A 23,370-nucleotide genomic window follows, 5' to 3' on the forward strand; every position below is an offset into this window, starting at 1 on the left:
GTCTTCGAAGAAGACAGTAAGTTTTTGATGGTTGTCCTTTACCTTGTTGTTTAACTCTGTATTCGAATATTGCGGCTGCAATAAACTTCTTCTACAACCAACAAGTTTCCGGACTCGCCATAATTCGTTCTTTCTTGTATGCAGAGCTTAAATGGAGCATTTTTAGTTGGCATGGACAAGTTGGGCGAAGGGCCTTTTTCCGTACTGTATAATTCTATGAGTGAAGGTTCTTTCAGTTAGACTGGGCTAAAGAATAGATTTTGACCGATGGGTTTCTGTACCTAAATTCGTACATTCAATATCATGAAGCACGTGTAGTTTGTCAATGTTAATGTCATCATCTCTTTATTTCAGCAACTTGTTTTTAATTCGGTGACAAACTGCTTGGGTCCTCGGAAGTTTCTGCACAGTGGCAAACTTTACAAAGCCAAGAGTAACAAGGAGCTTTATGGATTTCTGTTCAATGACTTCCTGCTGTTGACACAGATCATTAAACCACTAGGCTCTTCGGGAACCGACAAAGTCTTCAGCCCGAAGTCAAACCTGCAGTACAAAATGTACAAAACAGTAAGTGCAAGGTGTTCCATGCATTGCTGCCTCAGTAGGTACAGGAAGTTCTGCTACAAAGCGCATTCTCATCGCGCGAATCGGGTATAACACGATTGATGAAATAAGGAACACTCTTTGTCATTTGCAAGCCAAATTAGTTACAATACGTGAAAGGGGAAACGAGGGACTTTAGAGTTACAGCGCGGAAACTGGCCCTTCGGCCCACCGTGTCTGCGCCGACCAGCGATCCCCGCACACTACACTAGCCTACACACCTAGGGACAATTTACAATTTTACCGAAGCCAATTAACCTGTACAAAGCGGCATGTCTTTGGAGTGTGGGAGGAAACCAGAGCACCCTGAGAAAACCCACGTGGTCACAGGGAGAACGTACACTGTGCAGACAGCACCCATTGTCAGTCGAACCCAGGTCTCTAGCGCTGTAAGGCGGCAGCTCTACTGCTACGTCACTGTGCTGCCCCTTGGTACACTGCAGATGATGGTTTACACAAAGTGCTGGAGAAACTCAGCGGGTCAGGACCCATCTCTGAAGAACATAGATGGGTGACGTTTTGGGTCGGAACCCTTCTTCAGTCTAAAGAGGGCTCCCCACGCAAAACGTCACCCAGCCATGTTCAAGAAGTAACCCTTGCTTTCCCTCGCTCTCCATCCCTCCTCCTTTCCAGTTCTCAGACCAGCCTTCCTGTCTCCGACTACATTATACCTCTGTTTGTTTTGTTGTTACCTTCTCCCAGCGAACAATGATCTAGTCTACATTTGCCTTGATCTCCATTCCCTTTGTCCTATTTTCACACCTTACACTTCCTTATCTATGTATCTCCCTCTCCCCTTGACATCAGTCTGAAGAAGCATCTTGACCCGAAGCATCACCCATTCCTTCTCTCCAGAGATGCTTCTTGTCCCTGCTGAGTTACTCCAGCATTTTGGGTCTAACCCAGCCTTGTTCTCCAGAGATGTTGCCTTGACCCGCAGGGTTACTCCAGCATTGTGTGCCCGTTTTAGTTATCATGCTATGTCTGCTGTGAACCAGAAAAAAACATTTAAAGCCACTTTGGAAAGCAGAAAATAAAGCTGTCTTGATAAATAATCGAGGGAAAAGAAACTATTTCCATGCAACTACACCTTTCCCCACAGGAACTCAGGCAGCATTGTCTCTGAAGAATGGACATTGAAATTGACCAGTAATCGCTTCCATTGACACTAGAGCAAGAAAACAATAATCAGATACAACCTTTATTTTTAGCGTGCAGTTACAAAAATAAACCTGTCGCCATTAAAAAGACCTTTATTTTTGAATAGGCTGCGGGAAGAATAACTTTGTTATTGGGAGTTGTAAAAACTCTCGCTCCGAACCCCCTTACATGCTTTTGGTTTTAAAACGCTATTTTCTACATCATGAGGTTTCTTCGGAACCATCGCTATAAAAGAAATGTTTCTGAGGAACTTTCATGCTGAACACCCCAACAAGAACTGAGGTTTGATTCCAGGCCTGTCGCAAGGCATCTAATCTCAACCACATCTGCTGCTCTTGTAAAACAGGAGAATGATCAGCCATGATCACATAAATTGGCTGTGCTGGCTCGAAGGGCCGAATGGCCTAATCCTGCACCTATTGTCTATTGTCTTTAAGGGAGAACCACTTCACTTTTCAGCAACTTCCCAATACGGAAAAGAAATTTGGTTGGCGGAGAGGTCGGAATTGGGCTGCTGAATCCTTTGAGCATCAAGTTTTATTTTCACCCAGAGAGTTGTGAATCTGTGGAATTCTCTGCCGCAAAGGCAGCGGAGGCCAACTCACTGGATGTTTTCAAGAGAGGGTTGGATATAGCTCTTCGGGCTTACGGAATCAAGGGATATGGGGAGAAAGCAGGAACGGGGTACTGATTTTGGATGATCAGCCATGATCATATTGAATGGCGGCGCTGGCTCGAAGGGGCCGAATGGCCTACTCCCGCACCAGTTTTTTTAAAATGTTTCTATGTTCCTATTTTCAAGCAACTGTATAGGAAATTAAATTTGAGAAGGTTGCAAGAAAATAGAAATGCTCTTGACACTGAAGTGGAGAGCGTGCTTCTAAATGAGGTGGCAAAAAACCCCCAATTCAAGACTCAAAGGACACAACAGGTACTTGGTGTCCAAAAATAACACTAACAGTGGGCAGGATCACGAGAGCCGAGTTGAACTTAAATCCTTGGTGAGGTTGAAATGATTTGAGTTGGGCACCAAAGATGCAATGTATAATTGAAGTTGCTCTGTCCCTCCTTGAAACTAATATAATTAATCATGTTTCATAAATTCATCAGTCACAGGAGCAGAATTAGGCCATTCGGCCCAACAAGTCTACTCCGCCATTCAATCATGGCTGATCTATCATTCCCTCTCAACCAGGGGCCACAGCCTAAATATAAAGGGGAGGCCATTTAAAACTGAGGTGAGAAAAAAACTTTTTCACCCAGAGAGTTGTTAATTTGTGGAATTCTCGGCCACAGAAGGCAGTGGAGGCCAATTCACTGGATGAATTAAAAAGAGAGTTAGATAGAGCTCTAGGGGCTAGTTGAATCAAGGGATATGGGGAGAAGGCAGGCACGGGTTACTGATTGTGGATGATCAGCCATGATCACAATGAATGGTGGTGCTGGCTCGAAAGGCCAAATGGCCTCCCCCTGCACCTATTTTCTATGTAACCCTTTAATCATCGAAAAGGGTCTTCAAACACCACAGCTACCATAAATATTGCCCTTTAATGATGTAACAAGTAAATAGCTACCTGAATATGCAGAGTAAGCAGTGGCTGTTCAAGGGATTGGAAGCACCTGCTCAGAACTGAAACTTTCCAAATTATTAAAGTTGCTCAAAAACAAGACTCCTGGGGCTCAAGTAACAAAGTTGCCCAAGTCCATCAAAGCTGCCTCTCTCCTGGTGCAAAGCTGCCCAAGTTCATAAGTCATAGGAGCAGAATTAGGCCATTCGGCCCATCAAGTCTACTCCACCATTCAATCATGGCTGATCTATCTTTCCCTCTCAACCCCATTCTCCTGCCTTCTCCCCATAACCCTTGACACCCGTACTAATCAAGAACCTATCAATCTCCACTTTAAAAATATCCATTGACTTAACGTCCACAGCCGTCTGTGGCAAAGAATTCCACAGATTCACCACCCTCGCTCCTCTCTCAGTTACCCAGATCTTTCTAGAAGCTCCACCTACAGCCTGCAACTCGTTAGTGGCATCTTAATGAGATCCAGGCCTCGGATTTTATTTATAGGATTTTCAGATCTATTCATTATCATTGCCTTCCGTCATTGGCTGTTTTAGACTTTTAAAAAACTCTTAGTTTCAGAGATACAGCGCAGAAACAGGCCCTTCGGCCTACCAAGCCTGCGATCACCCCATACATACATTAACACTATCCTACACACACTAGGGACAATTTACCATTTTACCGAAGCCAATCAACTAACAAACCAGCACATCTTTGGAGTGTGGGAGGAAACCGGAGAAAACCCATACGGTCACATGGGAGAACGAGCAAACTCCATTTAGACAGCACCCGTAGTCAGGATCGAAACCGGGTCTCTGGCGCTTTAAGGCAGCAACTCTACCACTATGTACCCTTTGTGAATCTTAGTGGTCCTTCTGGTCAGGGTTCCCCCACAGAGCTCAGGACGAGGGTGTTCCAGCATTCGAAGCCTACAGGTACACTGATGAAGGGCAGGCAAGATATTTCCAACACCATGGCGCAGTGGGTAGAGCTGCTGCCTAGCAGTGTCAGAGACCTGGGTTTGATCCTGACCTCGGGTGCTGTCTGTGTGGAGTTTGCACGTTCTCCCTGTGACTGCCTGGGTTTCCTCCAAGTACTCCAGGTCCCTCCCACATCTCAAAGGCAAGGGGGTTTGTGAGTTAATTGGCCTCTGTTTAATTTCCCCTAGTGTTTAGAGAGTGGACGTGTCAGTTAGAACTGATGTGAATGGGTGATCAATGGGTGGCGTGGTTGGGTGATCAATGGGTGGCGTGGGCTCAGTGGGCCGAAGAGCCCGTTTCCATGATGTATTTTAAAACTAACCTGAGCTAAACTAATCTAAAGAACTTAGTGGTTACTTGTTATGTGGCATGCCGAGTTATATGACCTGTTGCTCATGCCTGAACCGTGCAGTCTCAGTTCAATGCTGTTTTGCCATGTGCTTATTGAAACCCTTTCATTTCTGTAATGTCCGCAGCCTATCTTTCTGAATGAAGTGTTGGTGAAGTTACCGACTGACCCTTCTGGCGATGAGCCAATCTTCCACATCTCCCACATCGACAGGGTGTACACGCTTCGTGCTGAAAGCATCAATGAAAGGCAAGTGAGAGCTGGCGGAAATGTAACGTCCCAAAGTGTTCAACGGAAGTGGGCAGCACGGTGGCGCAGCGGTAGAGCCGCTGCCTTACAGCGCCAGAGACCCGGGTTCGATCCTGACTACGGGTGCTGTCTGTACGGAGCTTGTACGTTCTCTCCGTGACCGCATGGGCTTTCCCTGGGATTTCCGGTTTCCTCCCTCACTCTAAAGCCATGCAGGTTTGTAGGTTAATTGGCTTTGATTAAATTGTAAATTGTTCCTAGTGTGTAGGGCAGTGGTTGTGGACGGGATCGCTGATTATAAGGTCATAAGGAAAAGGAGTAGAATTAGGCCGTTCGGCCCTTCAAATCTACTCCGCCATTCAATCATGGCTGATCTATCTCTCCCTCCTAACTTGGCCTGGACATATGGCAGAGGGCCTGTTTCCGCGCTGTATCTCTAAACTAAATTAAACTAAGGGGTTCAATCAAACTAGAATGTGATGCAGGGCAGCAGCGAGTTGCAAGATGAAGACTCAAGGAACTGTAGATGCTGGAATCTGCAGCAAAACGCAGAAATCAGGCAGCACCTGTGGAAGGAATGGACAGACAGCATTTCAGATGATGAATCCGGCAGGCACTCTGGAGAACACGATCCCCACCCGAAATGTCAACGTTTCTGCGCTCTCCACAGATGCTGCCTGACCGGCTGAGATACTCCAACACTTTGTGTTTTTATTGTCACAAGAAGAACGTGCAAACTCAGCGCAGACAGCAGTGGGGATTTGGATTGAACTCAGCTGTCTGGAGCTGTGAGGCATCAGCTTCACCTAGTGCCACACGTGTTTCTCATGTGTCGGAAGGAACTGCAGGTGCTGATTTAAACCAAATGTAGGCACAAAAACTCAACGGGTCAGGCAGCATCTCTGGAGAAAAGTAATAGGTGATGCTTTAGGTCGAGACCCTTCTTCATACTGATGCTGCCTGACTCGCCAAGTTACTCCTTCATTTCCCAATCCCTTGTGTGGTCAGATGAGAATTATTTTTATATTACTTTAAATTTCTATTGCTTGTGAACCTGCCAGCTGCACATTTTCCACTGTTTTCATTGTTCAGGTAGCTCAATGGCAAGGAAACAATGTGAGGAAATAGTTCAGTTTGACGTTTTCGTGAGGTTATGCCAACATGCATTAATCAAGTGGCTTCATGGAGCAAGAATAGTTGTTTGAGCAGAGTCCTCTTGCCATGCAGTACATGCCTGACCAGCCCGACATCCTATCTTCAACCAGGATCTCTGCAGACGTCCTGGGGCCAGACAGGCATCTGAGAAAGTTAGGGTAGCGTTTCAGTTCAGTTTAGTTTATTGTCCCGTGTACGGAGGTACAGTGAAAAACTTTTGTTGCCACGCTAACCAGTCAGCGGAAAGACATTACTTGATTACAATCGTGCCATTTACAGTGTACTGATAATGTTTTATTGCAAGATAAAGCCAGTAAAGACCGATCAAAGATAGTCCGATGGTCATCAATGAGGTTGATAGTAGTTCAGCTGGTTGTGGTGGGATGATTCAGTTTCCTGGTAACAGCTGGGAAGAAACTGCCTCTGAATCTGGAGGTGTGTGTTTTTGCACTTCTATGCCTTTTGCCCGATGGGAGAGGGGAGAAGAGGGAGTGGCCAGGGTGCGACTCGTCCTTGATTATGCTGCTGGCCTTGCCGAGGCAGCGTGAGGTATAAATGGAGACTGGAGCATAAGTTCTACTGAAGGAGCTCCTTCCCACAGTATTGTCTTTGAGAAACAGATCCTACTGCTTTGTAGGTGCACCATTGCCCACAAATTTTATTCACATTACCGTAATGTACATTTTGTCTTCTGCAGCGTGAAGGATGTTAGCTTTGGAGAATGGAATTTTGCAGTTTCGGTAAAGCATTGCCATAGTCTCAGAACCAGATTAACATTCTGTCTGTTCTGATCTAGTAACGTGCTTGAGCTCAAGCTCAAATGAATACACTGCACTGTTATTTCTGTTAGACTTCCACAGTGCTCTTGTAAGACAATAATTGCAGATGCTGGTACAAATCGAAGGTATTTATTCACAAAATGCTGGAGTAACTCAGCAGGTCAGGCAGCATCTCAGGAGAGAAGGAATGGGCGACGTTTCGGGTCGAGACCCTTCTTCAGACTGATGCTATTGCTAATTGCACAGTGCTATTGCTCACTAGAGTTCAGTTAAGGCTCTAACCATTTCCCCCCAGTTTACAGTTTACAGTTCAGTTTATTGTCAAGTGTAACGAGGTACAGTGAAAAGCTTTTGTTGCGTGCTATGCAGTCAGCAGAAAGACAATACATGATTACAATCGAGCCACTTACAGTGTTCAGATACATGGTAAATGGATAATATTTCGTGCAAGGTAAAGCCAGCAAAGTCCGATCAAAGATAGTCCGAGGGTCATCAAAGAGGAAGATAGTAGTTCAGGACTACTCACCATAGATCACCATAGAAGGCATACTCTGTACAAGAATACTTATACTTTTTTTGCATATCTTTCATTCATTGTTCTTTATCTCCCCACATCACCGTCTATATCTCTCGTTTCCCTTATCCCGAACCAGTCTGAAGAAGGGTCTCGACCCGAAACGTCACCCATTCCTTCTCTCCAGAGATGCTGCCTGTTCCGCTGAGTTACTCCAGCATTTTGTGTCTATGCTAGTGTATCACAGCTTGGTTTGGCAAATTCATAAGTTAATTAGTTCATAAGTCATAGGAGCATCATGTCCACACCGCCATTCAATCATGGCTGATCTGTCTTTGCCCCTCAACTCCAATCTCCTGCCTTCTCCCCGTAACCTTTGAAGCCCTTACTAATCAAGAACCTGCTTTAAAAATACCCAATGACTTGGCCTCCACGGTCGTCTGCGGCAATGAGTTGCACAGATTCACCACCCTCTGGCTAAAGAAATCCCACATCTCCTTTCTAAAGGTGCATCCTTTTATTCTGACGCTGTGCCTTCTAGTCCGAGACTCTCCCACGAGTGGAAACAATAGACAATGGACAATAGGTGCAGGAGGAGGCCATTCGGCCCTTCGAGCCAGCACCGCCATTCAATGTGATCATGGCTGATCATTCTCAATCGGTACCCCGTTCCTGCCTTCTCCCCATACCTCCTGACTCCGCTATCCTTAAGAGCTCTATCCAGCTCTCTCTTGAATGCATTCAGAGAATTGGCCTCCACTGCCTTCTGAGGCAGAAAATTCCACAGATTCACAACTCACTGACTGAAAAAGTTTTTCCTCATCTCCGTTCTAAATGGCCTACCCCTAATTCTTAAATTGTGGCCCCTGGTTCTGGACTCCCCCAACATTGGGAACATGTTTCCTGCCTCTAACGTGTCCAACCCCTTAATAATCTTATACGTTTCGATAAGATCTCCTCTCATCCTTCTAAATTCCATATTCCGTATACAAGCCTAGTCGCTCCAGGCTTTCAACATATGACAGTCCCGCCATTCCGGGAATTAACCTAGTAAACCTATGCTGCACGCCCTCAATAGCAAGAATATCTCCACGTCCGCTCCATCCGGGCCTTTCAATACAGGTGCTCCTCAACTTACGATGGGGGTACCTTCCGAGAAACCCGTCGCAAACTGAAAATATCGCAAGTCGAAGTGCATTTAATGCACCTGATCACGTGGCCGGAAGCGAGCCGTTAGCACTATCGCAATGTCAAAATATCGGAGGTCGAAGCATCGTGCGTCGGGGCTGCTCCGCTCAGGCAGCAAGAATTTGCAGAGAGATGTGAAGACAGCTCAGTGCATGACACAAACCAGCATCCCCAACCCCCCCCCCCACACTCCATCTACACTTGCTGCCTCAGGAACGCGCTCCACATAATCAAGGGTCAGTCACACCCGATATTCCCTATCATCCCCTCTCCCGAAGGGCAGAAGATACACAAGCTTGATAGTTAAGGCCACCAGATTTTTTTCTCCTGCTGTTATCAGGACTGTTAAACACACCTTTCATATACAGTACAAGGGAAGAGTTCCTGATCTTCCAACCTATCTTGTTGCAGCCTTTGCTCTTATTTTATCTGCACTTTCTCTATTCTGCACTCTGTTTATTTTACCTTTTGGCACTACGTTCTCCCTCGTGTCTGGTATGAATTGCTTGGAGAGCAAAACAAAGTTTTTGTATCCTCGGTACAAGTGAGACAATAATGAACCAATAAAACAAACCGTGTGTTGTGATCGGAAATGGACACAAAACGCTGGAGTAACTCAGCGGGACAGGCAGCATCTCTGGAGAGAAGGAATGGGCGACATTTCGGGTCGAGACCCTTTTGTGTTGTAGTCCATTGCCCTGTAGAAATTGGAGGAGTGCATACTGCCCAGATCGGACAGCTCTTTAATCCATCAGCTTTGGCTCAGTTTGAACCCAGTCGCAGAAGTAAAAAAGAGTGATCACGTTATTTTTCACCTGACATTTAATTATTTTTTAAAACTCTTTCAACAGAACTGCCTGGGTGCAAAAAATCAAAGCTGCTTCAGAACTGTACATAGAGACGGAGAAAAAGAAGCGGGAAAAGGCTTATTTGGGTATGTAAGACGACTGTGAGCGTGCCCCTTCTACCGGAAAGCATGTTCCTGCTACGGCAGGCCCCACTCATGAATCTCTCCTCTCGCTCTCCGCAGTTCGATCCCAAAGGGCTACAGGCATCGGCCGGCTGATGGTGAATATAGTTGAAGGTATAGAACTGAAACCGTGTAGATCCAATGGTAAGAATTACTGGCTTCCTCGATAAACTTCTGCCTTAATCACCAATCCCCAGGTGGAAGAAAACCATCGGCAACAGATGCCTTGAATTCTCAGACTGGAGCATCATTCCACTGATCGACAGGATGCCTATTTATAAGCCGGGGGCTGACTAAATTCATCTAGCATGTAGGAACTAGATTAATTTTAATCGTCCATTAAAAAGTAATCCCCTTTATGGATTTTAAAAGTCTGGGAGCTCAATGTAGCAATTTATTCCCGATAGAAAACAAAAAGTATGAATACACTTGAGCAGGGCAATCTGATTAAATAATTAAGTGGTAGTTTAGTTTACTTAATTGTTGTCACGTGTACTGAGGTACAGTGAAAAGTTTTCTTATTGCGGGCTATCCAGTCAGCGTAAAGACTTTCCATGATCATAAGATCATAAGTTATAAGAGGCACGGTGGCGCAGCGGTAGAGTTGCCTTACAACACTGGCAGCGCCGGAGACCCGGGTTCGATCCCGACTGCGGGTGCTGTCTGTACGGAGTTTGTACGTTCTCCCATGGGTTTTCTCCGAGATCTCCATTTTCCTCCCACACTCCAAAGACGTACAGGTTTGTAGGTTAATTGGCTTGGTATATATAAAAATTGTCCCTAGTGTGGGATAGTGTTTAATATGCGTGGAACGCTGTTTGGCACGGACCCGGTGGGCCTGTTTCCGCGTTGTATCTCTAAACTAAACTGAAGGAAGAGAATATATAGTATAAGAAAATAACTGCAGATGCTGGTACAAATCGAAGGTATTTATTTCACAAAATGCTGGAGTAACTCAGCAGGTCAGGCAGCATCTCAGGAGAGAAGGAATGGGTGACGTTTCGGGTCGAGACCCTTCTTCAGACTGAAGAAGGGTCTCGACCCGAAATGTCACCCATTCCTTCTCTCCTGAGATGCTGCCTGACCTGCTGAGTTACTCCAGCATTTTGTGAAGGAAGAGAATTAGGCCATTCGGCCCAATCATGGCTGATCTATCTCTCCCTCCTAACCCCATTCTCCTGCCTTCTCCCCATAACCCCTGACACCTGTACTAATCAATGATTGCAATCGAACCGCCCGCAGTGTGCAGATACAGGATAAACGGAATAACGCTTAGGTAAATGGAATAAGGCTTAGGTAAAGTCTAATAAGGCTTAGGTAAATGGAATAAGGCTTAGGTAAAGTCTAATAAGGTTCAATTGATGACAGATCTGAGAAGAAATTAAGAGGACCGTCGTTAGTGTGAGAAATGCTGCATTTGAAATAAAGATTTCAAAATGAGGAGCGATGGTAACGTATGATGGCAGATCCACTTCTGGGACCAGCACGCAGAGTGGGCTGGCATTGGCACCATCCTTGCCTATGTAGTTGCCTTTGACAAACAGGGGGGGGTGAGTTTCCATGGTGTACTCCAGCATATACAGCAGAGCAATAGGACCATAGACAATAGGTGCAGGAGTAGGCCATTCGGCCCTTCGAGCCAGCACCACCATTCAATGTGATCATGGCTGGATCATTCTCAATCAGTACCCCAGTTCCTGCCTTCTCCCCATACCCCCTGACTCCGCTATCCTTAAGTGCTATATCTAGCTCTCTCTTGAATGCATTCAGAGAATTGGCCTCCACTGCCTTCTGAGGCAGAGAATTCCACAGATTCACAACTCTCTGACTGAAAAAGTTTTTCCTCATCTCCGTTCTAAATGGCCTACCCCTTATTCTTCAACTGTGGCCCCTGGTTCTGGACTCCCCCAAACATTGGGAACATGTTTCCTGCCTCTAACGTGTCCAACCCGTTAATAATCTTAAGCACCAATGGAAGAGCCACAGAAGAAGGGTCCCGACCCGAAACGTCACCCATTCCTTCTCTCCAGAGATGCTGCCTGTCCCGCTGAGTTACTCCCAGCATTTTGCGTCCGTCTCACAGAAACGCAATGCAACCTCATTCCAGTCGGGGTATCCTGTGACAGTTCCATCGTTGGGATTTCTTTCTCTCGCCCGTTATTGTTCATTTTTCTATTTTTTTGCACAGTCAGACAGGTCAGCTGCCGTTAGCAAGTCTACCCCACCCTCCCTCAGGCACCACCACCACCTCTGGCCATTCACACTCTCGCATTCCGCCCATCACATACATTCCCTTGGTTCGTTCCATCTCTCTCACCTCCCTCCAAATTGATGCTTGTTGGACCATAGAACTGTACAGCACAGAAAAGGGGTCCACCTTACACATAGACATAGGCATAGAGTCTTACCCACACCGACAAATATGTCCCGTCAATGCTAGTCCCACCTGCCTGCATTTGGCCCATATTTCTCTAACCCTGTCATAGAAAAACATAGAAACATAGAAAATAGGTGCAGGAGTAGGCCATTCGGCCCTTCGAGCCTGCACCGCCATTCAATATGATCATGGCTGATCATTCAGCTCAGTGTCCTATCCATGTACCTGACTAAATGTTTCTTAAACGTTGCGATAGTCCCCGCCTCAACTACCTCCTCCGGCACCACGTTCCATACACCCACCACCCTTGGTGTGAGAAGGTACCCCTCAGGTTTCTATTAAATCTCCCCCCTCCCCCCAACCTCCTCTATCCTTAAACCTATGTCCTCTGATTCGCAATTCCCCAGCTCTGGGCAAGAGACTCTGTGCGGCTACACCATCTATTCCTCTCATGGTTTTGTACACCTTGTCCATGCAACCATGATACCTATCAACGTTAACCCCATTCACTCACAGTGGCCCCATAACTACAGCCATTCCCTGTCTGTCAGTGCAGAGGCCAGTGTCCTTGAATGGTCTTTGTTGGCTTTGACCAACTTGGAGATGAGTTTCATGGTCTTGTCCAGCCTGGTGTTGCAACATCAAGCAATGTTTAAAACCAGAAATGTTTGATATTAAGACATTTGTACACCAAGAACCAGGGTTCAGCTCTATAATTGAAATGTGGGGCAGATGGGATATCATGGTCCAGCTCACTTGCCCCAGGACAGGTGAGGAAGTTAAGAACTACATTGGTAGGTCTGGAGTCATTTTTAGACCAGAGTGAGTGAGGATGATTTTCCTTCTCTGATGGACAATCACCAAACCATATAACCATATAACAATTACAGCACGGAAACAGGCCCGTTCGGCCCTACCAGTCCACGCCGACCACTTTCTCTGACCTAGTCTCATCTACCTGCTCTCAGACCATAGCCCTCCAATCCCCTTCCATCCATATACCTATCCAATTTACTCTTAAATAATAAAATCGAGCCTGCCTCCACCACTTCCACCGGAACCAAAGCAAATGGCTTTCTCTGATAATCCAGCAATTTAATTGTTACTGTGTTGAAGACTGGCTTTAATTTCTTGTTCATTTAAATGATGACACAGGGTGAGCTTGGGTCACCCTGTAAGTGATTCAGAACTCTGAGTAATATCTGACTAGGTTCATAAATTCATGTGGTAGGAGCAGAATTAGGCCATTCAGCCCATCAAATCTACTACGCCATTCAATCATGGCTGATCTATCTTCCCCTCTCAACCCCATTCTCCTGCCTTCTCCCCATAACCCCTGACACCCGTCCCAATCACGAATCTATCTATCTCTGCCTTAAAAATATCCATTGATTTGGCCTTCAAGCCTTCTGTGGCAAAGAATTCCACAGATTCACCACCCTCTGCCGAAAGAAATTCCTCCTCATCTCCTTCCTAAAGGAACATCCTTTAATTCCGAGGTTATGACCTCCAGTTGTAGTAGTCCCAGAAATTAACTTTGAGGGAAATCAAAGGAAAAAACGGAGACTTTGAGGTTTGCTTCAAGAGACTTAATTGCATGAAATCATGGAGAGTTGGCAGCAGTTAACTGCTCACCAGTTCTCTGACTTTGCAGCAGACAGTTATACTGTGCAGTCGACAATTTTAATTTTTTGTTAGATACAACTATACGAAAATATACTTTGTCCATGGCTATAAGTTTTTCCTTTAACTACCGTCTACTACATGGGTATTAATTATTTCATAAGTCATAACATACTTTTTGTTTATGCCAGTCTATTCAGCAACAGACGGGTAATACAAGCCAAACGTACTGCAAGGGCATCTTGACATTATTCCGTCTTATCTTCCAAGCAGACTGCTCCACTGTCCGCTCTCCGAGTCAACCATAAGCCCCCGTTTACTGCAACATTTCTATGCTACTAGTGGTAGGGGGTGGTCTACTGTAACTTCCAACAGAGGAAACAGGCTTCCTTATCTCTGTCCTAACTTTGATATGTTCACCATTCCACGCATTCCCAGACATGCGTCTAAAATCTTGTTTTTGCCGATTCTCATGGTCCTCTTCTGCACCTGGTCAACCAGAGATGCCAATTGCCACATCCGCACACCCTTTCGTTGCCTCGTTTAATTAGGATCAAAATTAAGCAAATGATTTAAATTTTTTCTTCCACATCCATCCACTCTAGGCCAACCTGCCTGCGCTTGGCCCATATCCCTCGAAAGTCTGGAGCGACTAGGCTTGTATACACTGGAATTTAGGATGAGAGGGGATCTTATCGAAACGTATAAGATTATTAAGGGGTTGGACATGTTAGAGGCAGGAAACATGTTCCCAATGTTGGGGGAGTCCAGAACAAGGGGCCACGGTTTACGAAAATAAGGGGTAGGCCATTTAGAACTGAGATGAGGAAAAACTTTTTCAGTCAGAGAGTTGTGAATCTGTGGAATTCCCTGCCTCAGAAGGCAGTGGAGGCCAATTCTCTGAATGCTTTCAAGAGAGAGCTAGATAGAGCTCTTAAGGATAGCGGAGTCTGAGGGTATGGGGAGAAGGCAAGAACGGGGTACTGATTAAGAATGATCAGCCATGATCATATTGAATGGCGGTGCTGGCTCGAAGGGCCGAATGGCCTCCACCTGCACCTATTGTCTATTGAAACCCGTCCTATCCATGTACCTGTCTGAATGTTTCTCCAGATCTCTTTAGCAGATAATCTCTGTAACCATTGCTAAGATACCTTAGAAATGAAATAACTTATTTTATGTCAGAAGAGCTGAAACGTTTGAGAAGATTAATGATTTTAATTTTCCTTTTAGGAAAAAGTAATCCTTACTGTGAAGTGACTATGGGGAGTCAGTGCCACATCACAAAAACCATTCAAGATACTCTGAACCCCAAGTGGAATTCTAATTGTCAGTTCTTCATCAAAGACCTAGAACAAGATGTCCTCTGTATTACTGTGTTTGAACGTGACCAGTTCTCACCAGATGGTAAGAATAGATCGCCTCCATTTATATATCCTATTTTCACATGACTAGGAGGAGGCCATCCAGCCCATCGAGTCAATGCTGGTTCTTGGGTCAAACATTACACCCCCCTCCCACTTATTCACAGCAGTCTATGCTCTCCCATGTGTAGAAGGGTCTGAAGAACGTTACCTATCCTTTTTCTCCAGCGATGCTGCCTGACCCGCTGAGTTACTCCAGCACAAGTGTGTCTTTCTTTGCCATTAATACCTCACTGGGTTCTGGCCTCCCACCCACAATGAACACAATTTATAGTCACCAATTAACCCACGGACTAGCCCGCCTTTGGGATGTGGGAGGAAATCCATGCAGTCATAAAGACCTTGCGAACTCCACACTGACAGCCTCTACAGATAGACCTGAAATGGGGTGGCCGGGACTGTGGGACAGTGACACCACTCTGCCATCCTAGAGTCATACAGCACGTAAACAGGCCCTTCAGCCCAACTTGCCCATGCTGACCAAGATGCCCCACCTAAGTTAGTCCCATTTGCCTGTGTTTGGTCCAAGGTGCGACCTTCGGTTCAGGTTCACTGCTTCACTAGTTTAGTTGCTGCCTCAAAAAGGCAGCCAGCATCATCAGAGACCCACGCCACCCTAGCCATGCTCTCATTTCACTCCTGCTATTGGGAAGAAGACATAGGAGCCTGAAAACCGTGACGTCCAGGTTCAGGAACAGCTTCTTCCCTACAGCCATCAGGCTGTTAACCACGACAACCTCCAAATAAGCTCTGAACTACATGGACTTGGGTATCACAAAATGCTGGAGTAACTCAGCAGGTCAGGGAGCATCTCTGGAGAGAAGGAATGGGGGCATTAGTTTGTTTTTTTTTGCACTGCTATTGTTTGTTTGTTTTTATGTGTATGCATGTGTCAGTGTATGGGTGTGTATGTGTGTGTATATGTATATGTAATATATAGGTAAGATAGACACAAAAAGCTGGAGTAACTCAGCGGGGACAGGCAGCATCTCTGGAGAGAAGGAATAGGTGACGTTTTGGGTCGAGACCCTTATTATATGTGTCTATGTATTATATATATAATATGTGTACATGTGTGTATATATATGTGTGTGTGTGTGTGTGTACATACACGCGTACCCGCGCGCGCACACACACACACACACACACACACACACACACACACATATATGCACACACGCTGAACGTTTTTTTCTCGATTATTATATTGTTACTGCGGCACGGTGGCGCAGCGGTAGAGTTGCTGCCTTACAGCGAATGCAGCGCCTGAGACTCAGGTTCGATCCCGACTACGGGCGCCGTCTGTACGGAGTTTGTACGTTCTCCCCGTGACCTGCATGGGTTTTCTCCGAGATCCTCGGTTTCCTCCCACACTCCAAAGACGTACAGGTTTGTAGGTTAATTGACTGGGTAAAATGTAAAAATTGTCCCGTGTGTGTGTGTAGGATAGTGTTAGTGTGCGGGGATCGCTGGGCGGCGGGGGCCGAAGGGCATGTTTCCGCGCTGTATCTCTAAATCTAAGTTAGAATACTATGTACCCTGTTGTGCTGCTGCAAGTAAGAATTTCATTGTCCTATCTGGGAGTCATGATAATAAAACACTCTGACTCTTGACTATGGTTTCTTTTCTTACCTGTAGACTTTTTGGGCCGCACAGAGATTCGCATTGCGGACATCAAGAAAGATCAGGGGTCTAAAGGTCCGGTTACAAAGCGTCTCCTGCTGCACGAAGTTCCCACCGGGGAGATCATGGTGCGCCTGGATTTGCAACTCTTTGATGAAACATAAGGGTGATATGTGTACGTCCGCACACTGAAATGCCGCTGAATCGTGACTGAATGGAGCATCTGCAGAAGCTAGGGACACTGCACCCTCCAACGTGCAGTGTGCACGGAGCAAACTTTGTTCACTGCTTTGCATTCAACGTAGAGACACGTGAATTTAGAGTCCGTAGTTGCCACCTCCCAATGTCCGTGCAAAACCTTCACATCTCTACATTCCCCAAAATGTCCAGAGGCCAGGCTTGACTTTGTTTTTCCAAACAACCAATCAGTGGTCCTGAACGGAGCTGATCCCTTTGTGTGGTGAACGTTTTAGTGACTTGCACAAGTTTTTAAAAGGCGCTGTTACAGAGGCCAAGCTGCATTTTTGTGGTTTGAGGGAGTGCAACCTACACTCCGAGTCTGTGTGTCATTCCATAAAGTTAATCACTTTCCTGTGTGCTTGATTATAACATTTTAGGAGCAGCATTTTAAAAACAAATTAAGGGGCCAAGATAGTGTCATAAATTATTATAAATCACTTTAGAAGAATTTGTTCATATCAAATCTCCAAGTGCAGAATTGACTTTGATGGAAGATACTAAGGAGGTTCTTGAATGAAACGAGAATTATGTAAACTTGTTCACTGCATTAGAGTTTAATATACATTTGTAAGTCTCTCTCTCTCTCTCTCTCTCTCTCTTTCTCTTTCTTTCATTCTCTCACTTTCTTTCTTTCTCTCTCTTTCTTTCTCTCTCTTTCTTTCTTTCTCTCTTTCTTTCTTATCAAGTAGGGTTTGTTGAGAAAGTGCAGCTTTCAATTCCACCTCTGACCTGTCTAATGGTTGTTCAGAGGGCAGGTTTCTCATTGGGCCGGTGTTGCTCCAAAGAGAACTGAGGTCGTAGGCTGAAGGGATTTCACGGTACTTTTAGTTGATTGAGTGTTCAGTCCTATTATACACTGGAGGCTTTTTGCTCGGAAGACTTATTAGTTTGTTTATTGCTGCTGAATAGTTTCCACATTACCTGTACGTTAATGAACTGTGAAATTTGGCAAAAGCCCACTTTAAGCTGCCATCGTATAATCACTGTTGGTATTCATTTGAAAATACAATGAACAACCTATCATTCATTACACACATGCCTTTGTGTGGTTTGACTGATTTAATTTCGCAGAATTAGGGGTTTAATCCCATTCATTGTTTTGTGAACAAGGTGGGCCGAAGGGCCTGTTTCCATACTGTATGACTCCATGACTCTGAAATATTTCATTGAGTTGCCTGAAATATGTAACATGTTTAGTTTTTTTTAAAATATCGCTCGTAATCTAGACACTTCACTTACTTGTGTTCATAGCTAGTGCAAAGAAATATGACACCTATTCTATGATTAGATACGTTAGGTTTTGAAAGCACTGTTTGAATGAATTTATATTTCATGCAAACATTAAAGCAGAGGAACTGCACATTAATTGCTGGAGGAACTCAGTGGGTCAGGCAGCACCTGGGAAGCAATGGACAGATGACATTTTGGGTTGGGACCCTTCTTCAGACTGATCAGAAGGGACCCGACCTGAAATGTTGCCAGTCCATTCCCTCCCCACAGATGCTGCCTGACCCACTGAGTACCTCCGGCACTCTTGTGTTTTGCTCAAGACAAGATTATGTTGGTTCGGGTCCACTTAAGTATCAGAAAGGTAAACAAAACAGTTCTCATTGCACATGTGTGGATGTAGGGAAGGATTCACTTAATATTCCAGTTTACCGTTTCTTTTCGCATGCGCATTTTGTTACAGACTTTACATGTGAAGCTTATAAATGGCTGATTAACCCTTTAAAAAAAACAACGGAACATTTTCACCACAGGAGGGCCATTCATTGGGTTTGTATTGGGTTAAAAATGGGCACTAACAAAATTTAATTGACCCCCCCCCCCCCCCCCACCTGATTTTTTAAGTAGACAATTTTGTTTTTTTTTGGCACAAAGGTCATAATTTTTTGTAATACAATTCAATGATACTTTGTTGTCACACGTCAGACAGGGAATATCAGAAAACGTTGCTTCCACCAAGGGGCGCAGTGGTCGAGTTGCTGCCTTACAGCGCCGGAGACCCAGGTTCGATCCTGGCTATGGGTGCTTGTCCGTACAGAGTTTGTACGTTCTCTCCCCGCGACTATGGGTTTTCCCCGAGGTCTCCGGTTTCCTCCCACACCCCAAAGACGTACAGGTTTGTAGATTAATCGGTTTGGCATGAGTGTAAATTGTTCCTAGTGTGTGCAGGATAGTGTTAATGTGCGGGAATTTCTGGTCGGTGCGGACTCGGTGGGCCGAAGGGCCTGTTTCCATGCTGTATCTCTAAATTAAACTAAACTAAACCTAAGCAAAATTCTTTTTGGTTAATTAATTGACTCAATTAGTACCAGCATTGGATTCTGATACTCTTGTTCCTTTTTGTTTATATATATGTGACCATGATTCACAATGTAAAATAATGTTTAATGTAGTAATTGTACTACTTTGAATTTCAAAACAAAAACAGGGTGACATGTGGAAAATCAGCCACGTCTTTTCTCAATTATTATTATGAATAAATAACAAGCTCAGACTGATTTGCTAACTTACTAAATAACTATTAAAAAAACTCTTAGCATTAAAGAGTTAGAAACATAGAAAATAGGTGCAGGAGTAGGCCATTCGGCCCTTCGAGCCTGCACCGCCATTCAATATGATCATGGCTGATCATCCAGCTCAGTAACCTGTACCTGCCTTCTCTCCATACCCCCTGATCCCTTTAGCCACAAGGGCCACATCTAACTCCCTCTTAAATATAGCCTCGAACTGGCCTCAACTACCTTCTGTGGCAGAGAATTCCACAGTTAATCATATTTTGACTTTATACACACTAAAAAAATACCGCTTGCATTTACAGCAACGTATTTTATTGTCCTTTAGGTCAGGTATTAGTTTGCACTGATTTAATTTTGTGGAATTTGGAATCATTTCCTATTGATTTAGATACATTATTATTCTATTTTCTCCCATTCATTGCTAACGAAGAATTGTGCATAAGAATGCATCCATTTCCTATTGTTTCAAACACAGTCAATTCTTAAATCATTTTTTCAGACTTTTTAGTAGGAACCTGTATGCCTAATATCCAAACAGTCTGAATCATTATCATTCCTTCAATGTACTGTGAAACAATGATAGATGTAAAAATAGCCTGATGTAATTCCTCGTATACAGTCATTGTTGGAGTTAATTTGTTCATGCCCTTTTTTGAAATATCCTGTTATTAGTTCGACAGATCCCCAAAGGATTGTTGAAACCCATCTGCTAAAATTAATAGTGGATCTCATCTTATCAGCTGCACTGAGAGAGAGGACCCAATAGATGTATAAAAAAACTGAGGGAGAGATAAGATAGTAAAAAGCCATTCCCCCTGGCAGGACAATTAAGACCAGAGTATAGGTTTTAGGTTTAAGCTGAAGAATGACGTTCAGCGGGAACCTGAGGAAGAATATTTCATGCGTTGGATGTTGAAATGCAGAAAGTGGTGGAAACAGATACTCTCACAGCATGTAAGAAACATTGGATGAGCATTCAAATCGCCAAAGCATAGTAGGCCATAGATCTATCGCTGGTGCATGGGACAGTGTTGATAAGTGCGTAATGGTCAGAACGGACACTGTAGGCCAAAGGGCCTATTCCTGTGTCCCATCAGTCTGACTTTCTGAAGGGATCAATGGATTTTTTTCCCCTGCCAAGCAAACCCCTGGGTGAAAGATTTTGGGTGTACGTAGACGTATACAGGAGATCCATGTCTTACTGCAAACTTAAAGTTGTGTAAACTTAAAATGTCTCTTAGTTTACTCAGCTAAAGTCTGGGTCTCCAGGAAAGAAATGGTGACATTGGTAACTACACGTGACCAGCCTTGTGGCAAAACAGATGGGTGTGTTTGGGCGAGGGGAAAGCGATGTAGTGTTTCATAGACCATAGTTAGGATCCTCAACCTCATTTTCTTGCAGATTAATTTTGGAAAACTAATGTAATAGTTGGCAACTTGGCGAGAGCCCTACGCTGTGCGACCAAGTCTAGACCTCAACTTTAGGAACCTGGCTTGGCTTGGTGATGTGGTCGGTTTGTGCTGCCCTACTTTATTGCAACGATCGCGATCAGATACTCTTAACTAACAGAAGCTGTTACCAGTGTTGCTGTTTAGAATGTGAACACTCACCCCCTTCAGCTCTTTATGCACTTTTGTTGTCAAGGTGATAGTATTGTTATAGTCGGGTGTGGGTAATATTGTCTAATAGATGAAATTGGAAATGTAATTTATATTAAAACAAAGCTTAAAATGTTCACGGTTTATTGAGGAACAAGTTTTGAGAGTTTTTAAAACTGGAAGCTGCACTTTTAGAATGTGATTCAGAACTTTTGAACCAACATAAATTCTGTTGTATATTTTTTTTCTATGCTACTTGTTGTTATAACCTGCCTATTGTTATAATTATTTTATAAAAAAAAGTTTCCTTTTATACTAATGAATGTTGGACAAGACTTTATTGGGTAATTGCATGTTTTAAAGCCACTGTATTTTTGTACAATTTTGAGAATCAGGCCACACGCTCAATCTTGGACACAGGAGAGTTTGGACTGGGTCTTTCTTGTTGGCCATCTTGCTTATTATCTGTTAAGTAACTGAAAGGTCCAAGAATTTCTCCATTTACATCTAAACACGTAAATTCACATTCCAAATGTTAGAAGAATTAAAAAAATAATAATTTGTAATCCCGGTTTGATTTTAACACTATTTACCATTTTTTCCCCACAAAGGCCGGTGGATTAAAACATGCAATCCCCGTTAATTGTGCATTTAGAATCATTGCAGTAACTTGGTTATAGGGAAGCAGCCACTTTACACTGATAACTTATTTCAGACGTGCTTCAATGGTCAGAATTTTAATAGTGTACAGCATAAGTCGCCATCCTGAAGAGGATATCCATTGCCTATTTCTCTCTGTGTCCCTGTGCATATGGTGCAGTGTTCAGAGAGGAATCATGGAATGTAATCCCAGGATTCGACAATGCTGTTATAGACTACCATCATGGATGAAAATGACAAGATACTTCAGGAAAGATTTGCCCTCCAATATCTCTCTCCCCATTGTATGGCAACCAGCCCGTGAGGGACTTCTTGAAACAGAACAGCTAAAATCCACATTGAGGAAGGGGGCAGAAGGTTTGCTAAGACTAGCCTTCATTCATTGCCGTTACACTGGTTGGTGCACCAGTTCCAATTTGCAGTCTACGCTCTGTGTACCAAAACATAATTTTCACGGGTAGTGATTGTCTAAAATCACTAGAAATATTGCTGCTGTAAGCTATATTAAGATAGTTTGTGTGCAAAGATCTTAAAATGTAACTTGAAAGCAATTAACATGAACACTGCATCTAGAGGTTAAGCCAAGCCCCTCACTCTCTACTAAATGTGCGCAATAGGGTCATAAAGTTGAAGAAAGTCTTGGCGTGACTTCAGAGTAATTGTTAGTGTACCGTTGTCTAAGTTGATTCAATATGTAGCCAAATGTTCTCTTTTTTTTTGCATTGTAAATCATTGTCATGGTGCACAACAATGCTACAATTGAATACTGTTGTGTGGTCATATCCGTGTTACTTTGAAGAGTTTTCATATTATTCCATCAACAGAATTATATTTTCTCAGCTTGTGTATTTTCACAAATGAAAATTAAAACTCTGCAAGTTAGTGTCTCATTCAATGACAAAAAAACAATTTGCTAATGGACAATAAAAAAGTGAAGCATACATGGAAACCTCACAAGTGAACTACTTTACGTAAGATTCCTGTTGACTACTGGTGCTGAACAGCACAAACTATTAAGAGAAAGAGCAGTTCCCAAATCCTTTGATGGTCTGGGGAAGCAGCCAGGTACTGGCAAAATAATGCTGTATATCCTATAAACAATCACAATTGTGTATTGTATTGTCTTAATGTAACTCATTTACCCTAAAATAAAGTTCCCAACTTGTGTATTAAACAGTTTTAGCAAAGTATTTACTCATGCGTTTTGAGGGGGGTGTAATTTTGTTAACACTTATTTATTTTAAATGATTTCGTCAAGCCCAGTTTTAGAACAATCAAGTTTAGAGATAGAGCATGGAAACAAGCCCCTTGACCGAACGAGTCCACGCCGACCATCGATCAACCATTCACACAAATTCTATTTTATCCCACTTGCCATAAGGGGGAACCGATGGTGCAGTGGTAGAGTTACTGCCTTGCAGCACCAGAGATCCGGGTTCAATTCTGACTACGCCTGCTGTCAGTACGGAGTTTGTATGTTCTCCCCATGACCTGCGTGGGCTTTCCCCGGGTCCTCTGGTTTCCTCCCACGCTCCAAAGACGTACAGGTTTGTAGGTTAATTGGCTTTGGTAAAAATTATAAATTGTCCCTGGTGTGTAATAGTGCTGGTGTACAGGGATCGCTGGTCGGCACACCGACGAGCCTGATTCCGTGCTGTATTTCGAAACACTTTCACATCCACACTCTACATGGTGGGGAGCAATTTAGAGGCCAATTAACCTACAAACCTGCACTTCTTTGGGACATGGAAGGAAACCCACAAGGTCACAGGGAGAACGTGCACAT

At 44.1% G+C, this 23,370-nt stretch overlaps 1 protein-coding gene across 4 annotated transcripts in view; it reads left to right on the forward strand.

Moving 5' to 3' along the window:
• The window catches only part of itsn1 (intersectin 1 (SH3 domain protein)), a 165,107-nt gene extending 142,367 nt beyond the window's left edge, over positions 1-22,740 (forward strand). For all 4 annotated transcript variants that reach the window (XM_078409696.1, XM_078409695.1, XM_078409698.1 and 1 more), the window contains 6 exons: positions 355-567; positions 4,789-4,910; positions 9,398-9,480; positions 9,577-9,660; positions 14,750-14,923; positions 16,579-22,740. In XM_078409696.1, coding sequence (XP_078265822.1) covers positions 355-567; positions 4,789-4,910; positions 9,398-9,480; positions 9,577-9,660; positions 14,750-14,923; positions 16,579-16,727 — 825 coding nt within the window. In that variant the 3' untranslated portion in view covers positions 16,728-22,740. The remainder of the gene's footprint in view (positions 1-354; positions 568-4,788; positions 4,911-9,397; positions 9,481-9,576; positions 9,661-14,749; positions 14,924-16,578) is intronic.
• The last annotated feature ends 630 nt before the right edge of the window (positions 22,741-23,370 follow it).

This window comes from Rhinoraja longicauda, chromosome 12, assembly GCF_053455715.1.
Source record: "Rhinoraja longicauda isolate Sanriku21f chromosome 12, sRhiLon1.1, whole genome shotgun sequence".
NCBI lineage: Eukaryota > Metazoa > Chordata > Chondrichthyes > Rajiformes > Arhynchobatidae > Rhinoraja > Rhinoraja longicauda.